Source organism: Amblyomma maculatum, chromosome 2 (genome assembly GCF_055883805.1).
Source record: "Amblyomma maculatum isolate TAMU_Amacu chromosome 2, ASM5588380v1, whole genome shotgun sequence".
NCBI lineage: Eukaryota > Metazoa > Arthropoda > Arachnida > Ixodida > Ixodidae > Amblyomma > Amblyomma maculatum.
In genome coordinates this window covers 183,928,337-183,933,317 of record NC_139345.1, presented here as the reverse complement: position 1 = coordinate 183,933,317, position 4,981 = coordinate 183,928,337, and the positions used below count along the sequence as shown (strand labels likewise).

Below are 4,981 nucleotides of genomic sequence, written 5' to 3'. Positions count from 1 at the left end.
ACGGAAAATAACGCAATCATCGGCAAAGAGGTGCATGTTAGAAGTTATCTCAGAGGGCAGGTCGTTTATGTAAATTAAAAAAAGTAAAGGTCCTAGTACGGATCCTTGAGGTACACCGGAGTTCACATCAGAAAGCGAAGAGTTATGACCGTTTACTGATACGAATTGTGAGCGGTTAGTAAGAAAGCATTCAATCCATTTTAAAACGTTTGGTTCAATGTTAAGATGACGAAGGTTTTGAAGCAGCAGTTTATGACAAACCTTGTCGAAAGCCTTAGAAAAATATAAAAATATGCAATCAGCGAATGAGGATCGATCCAGAATGTGGTGCAGTTTATGGGTGAAAGATAAGAGCTGAGTTTCACATGAGTACGACTTACGAAAACCATGTTGTGCCATTGTGAAGAACGAGTTTGATACAAGGAATACTGTCACTGCTTTGAAGATTATGTGCTCTAGTAACTTACAGCATGTACTTGTTAGAGAGATGGGACGATAATTGTTGGCAATGTTTTTGCTTCCCGACTTATGAAGAGGAACCACCTTCCCAATCTTTCATTGCGTAGGTAATATACATGTGTCAAGAGACTGTTGAAAAATCTTTGTTAGTATGATGGAACTATAAGTGGAAGTGTTTTTCAAAAATTTAGCGTTAATAGAATCGAAACCGGGAGAAGCATGATAGTCGAGATTTTCAATAAGTTTTGCAACACCAGCTACGTCTACCAAAATTGGGAACATGGTCGGGTAGTTGTAGTTCTGTGATTCAGGAAAGTGAGGACTAGGAGCGCTTGAAAATTTTTTAACAAATATATCGTTTAAGAAAGATGCACATTGGGTGTTGGAAACCTGTTGGCCAGACGAGTTCTGTAATATAATTAAGTTTTCAGAGGAAGGGTTAACTACGCGCCAGAATTTACGGACGTTAGTTTTCAACATGGAAGGCAAAGTATTGGAAAGAAAATGACGCTTAGCGCTTTTTAGGGCGGAGATGTACTCTGAAGAAGCTAGTTTATAAGCCGTCCAACGTGAATTAGTAGGCGATGCTTTAGCTGCACGATAGAAGCGTTTCTTTCGGTTAGAAAGGCGTCTGATATGACCGTTGTACCACGGGGCGTGACTATTTGAAATGATGGTGCGGTTTGGAACGTATCTTTCAGTTAAGTCTTTTACCTTGGCTGCAAAACTATCCCAGTTTGTCTGAATAGTACTGTCGTGAAAGTTAGTCAAAAAATTGTCCAGAAAGGCCGATAATTCTCTATTGATAGCTTCAGAGTTGGCTTTTTTGTAATCAAGAATCAATTTGCTTTTTTTGTTCGGCTTAGGGCAATCCAGGCTGAGACTGAAGTTTAGCAACGAGTGATCACTTATACCAGGTAGAAATATAATATCAGAAACTAAGTTAGGCTGATTAGTTAGAATCAAATCCAGGGTGTTTGCAACATGGTCGGTGACTCTTGTGGGGCGCGATACCAATTGTGTTAGGGAAAAGTAGAACAAACGTCTAGAAATTCTTTGGCTTGGGCTGAAAAGGATAACAAGCTGGGAAAAGGATCGTTCCAAGTAATATTTGGAAAATTAAAATCACCAAGCAAGAATAGGGGGGACGAAGGATATAATGCACAAGCCGCGTTGATGGCGTCATGAAGGTCGTTATTAAATGTAGAGGGATATGAAGGGGAGCGATAACATGCACCAAATATCACTTTCACATGACCTAGGGTTACTAGTGACCAGACTATTTCTAGATTAGTGTCTATTTGGATGCGCAATGAGGGAATGTCGCTTGAAATAGCAACAAGGACGCCCCCTCCACGGTGGCCATTTCGATCACAACGGTAAATTGTGAAGTCACGCGCATTTTCGAAAATTTCAAAATCTTGTATGTGTGCAGAAAGCCATGTCTCAGTCAAAACGATTATTTTTGCAGAACTAGAGTCGACTGCTGACGATAAGGAATCAAATTTATTAACCACGCTTCTAATATTAGTAAAAAGAACAGAAACGGGAGCTACTCTTAAATGGCTACTACCCCTCACTCTCTCCTATGTTGCGGCTTCAATAAACGAGGTAGCATCGGTATTAACGTTGCTATCGCTTGACTTGGTTTCCTTAACACTGCAAGAAATGGGATCGTAAATGTAGCACTTGTGGTTTAGAAGCACTTTGTTGTAACGTAATTTAAACTTGGGAGACCCATCCCGACTGTTGCCAAATTCGATTAATTTTTTACGGGCGAGACGGATAGAGGCCGAGAAGTCTTCACTAACACCAATGTCCTTGTCTTTGAAATCACTACGCATTGCAAGTATCTTTTCTTTTATTTTGTAGTTGCCGAACTTAACAATGAACGGACGGCACTTATTAGGCGCACTTATTATTAGACCTAGGCGATGCGCACGATCAATTGAGTCTGCTGAAAATGTGACTAATGACGAGTTTAGAAGCGATGTTATTTTTGCTTCAGTTTCCTGCCAAGATTCTTTACTGTCTGAAATGCCATGAAAGATTAGATTGTTTCTACGTGATCGGTCTTCTAGTTCATCGAGCCGGGATTGAAATTGGTTATTTTGCGTTGATATTTCATGTACAGAAGACTGAATAGCGGAAAAATCGGCGTCGTACTTCTCGAACACTTTGGTTTTTTCTTCTAGGTCGTCTATTCTTTTGTGAATACTGGCGATTTTAGCTTCCATGTTCTTTTGACTATTCTTGATAGCTTTGATATCAGCCGCCAATTCAACGTGACTTTTCGAAGTTTGCAGTGAACGAGAGTGAACATCTTTCAGTAAACGAAAAAGAGTGTTCATTTGCTCAGCAGGATCGTCCGGCAATGAGTCGATTTCCGTAAGTGATTCGGATCGCGTATTGGGACCAGGGTTGGACTCAATGTCCCCGGAGCAGAGCAATAACAGCGCCACAGAGAAGCACTCGCAAATTGTTTCACAGAACACCCGTGGGCACGGGAACAGTAAAAGGAAGGGGTCGTCGCATTTCTTTGTAAATAATGGAAAGGTTTTACACACCTGCATTGTAGGAGGATGAGCGTAAAACATCATGCTGCAAGCTCTGCCCCCGTGCCCACTGAAGATGAAACAGACAGGCGGTCCACTTGTATCGGTTGTCGAAGATGATGGCATGGTTGATGCGGCTGGTAGATCGTAGGCGAGCATCACGGCAGGAACTCGGCTGAAGAAGGGCATCGTATCACTTTCGTCTTTGGATGTGCTTGATGTTCCAAGGGGCGTTGTAACATGTGTCGAGCCACAGGATGACGTTGACGGCCAAAACGCGAAAAGCGCAAGTAGAACCTGCATTGTAGGAGGATGAGCGTAAAACATCATGCTGCAAGCTCTGCCCCCGTGCCCACTGAAGGTGAAACAGACAGGCGGTCCACTTGTATCGGTTGTCGAAGATGATGGCATGGTTGATGCGGCTGGTAGATCGTAGGCGAGCATCACGGCAGGAACTCGGCTGAAGAAGGGCATCGTATCACTTTCGTCTTTGGATGTGCTTGATGTTCCAAGGGGCGTTGTAACATGTGTCGAGCCACAGGATGACGTTGACGGCCAAAACGCGAAAAGCGCAAGTAGAACCTGCATTGTAGGAGGATGAGCGTAAAACATCATGCTGCAAGCTCTGCCCCCGTGCCCACTCATACCAATGAGAGGCATGAAAGCATTTGCTCTACATTGCAGTTGAATGTTGTATGACAGAGCATACCATAGAATAATGTGGACATGTGATTTTTCCGAAGTGTATATATAAATTTGCGAGAGGAAGTTTTCTTTTGCGCTCCTTTATGACATAACAATAGCATACCCTATTCAGCTGTGTTGTGCTCACATTTTGTCAGGACGTTGTGATGCCCTACCCTTCAGTATACTTTGGGGCAGGTTTATCTGCTTACAGATATAGTTTGCAGCATCACTCACAACTTGGCTGGTAAAATTCTGCAATATAGCAGTATGTGCATACATGTCTCATTCCTGCAGCCAAAGTGCCATTTCTTATGCAGACACTAAGAATGGTGGTAGGGCATGCAGTGGATGTGAGGAAAAGTAATAAACAAATAAAATGTAATTCTTGATTTTAATCGGGCTTTGATACACACTTTTAAAACAGCCCGTGGTATTGCCAGAAAGACAATGTAGTATCTGCAGAGGTGTAGATCACAGACAGCAACCCTGCCAGGGTACCGCAGTGGTTAGGGCACTCAATGGAATCTCGGCCGCAGCGGCCACTTTTCTGCGGAGGCTGAAAGCAAGGCGCCCGTGTGCGTAGCAATGTCAGTGCACATCAAAGAATCCCAGGTGGTCGAAATTCATGCAGCACTGCGTAAAGGCATCTGTCAGCCTGAGTCGCTTTGGGACATTTAAACCCCACAAACCAAACCAATGTGGAGGAGAATAAGCGAAATGTTAATGACAGTTTCCTGTTACAAGAAGTTCGAAATGTGTGTGATTCACATTATTGCGCTTGTACAAGCCACTTATTTACATTTTGCAGTCAGCAGCTGCCTTGCATATTCTCGTTCGTTCTGCCCCGCCGGGGTGGTGCAGTGGTAAGATGCCCGAACTACTGTGCCGGAGTACCCGGGTTCGAACCCGACCTCGGCGGCTGCGTTTTGATGGAGGCGAAGCGGAGTGGCGTCCGTGTGCTGTGCGATGTCCGTGCACGGTAAAGAACTCCAGGTGGTCGAAATTTCCGGAGTCCTCCACTACGGCGTCTCTCATAGCCTTAGTTGCTATGGGACGGTTGGTATGGGACAAACCAAACCAAATCATTTTCGTTCTTTCTGTGACGTAAGGCAGTCATGCACACGCGCCAAACCGGACAAAAGCCGCCCCCATTTCTGTTATCTAACCGCTTGCCTATATAACCGCTTACCTTCGTGAATAAAGCGTCATTCATACACCATGCCTCGTCGTGTCTACATGGTGCTTGAAGTGGCCGGTTAGCATTCGCGCAACGCAACCGG

General features: G+C 44.0%; 1 protein-coding gene across 1 annotated transcript; it reads right to left on the bottom strand.

Moving 5' to 3' along the window:
• Positions 1-1,861: 1,861 nt before the first annotated feature.
• On the bottom strand, positions 1,862-3,642 carry LOC146200584 (uncharacterized). The gene has a single exon (XM_084592965.1). It carries the CDS (start codon positions 3,627-3,629, stop codon positions 2,046-2,048), a length of 1,584 nt encoding a protein of 527 aa, XP_084449091.1. The 5' UTR covers positions 3,630-3,642; the 3' UTR covers positions 1,862-2,045.
• Between the last annotated feature and the right edge of the window lie 1,339 nt (positions 3,643-4,981).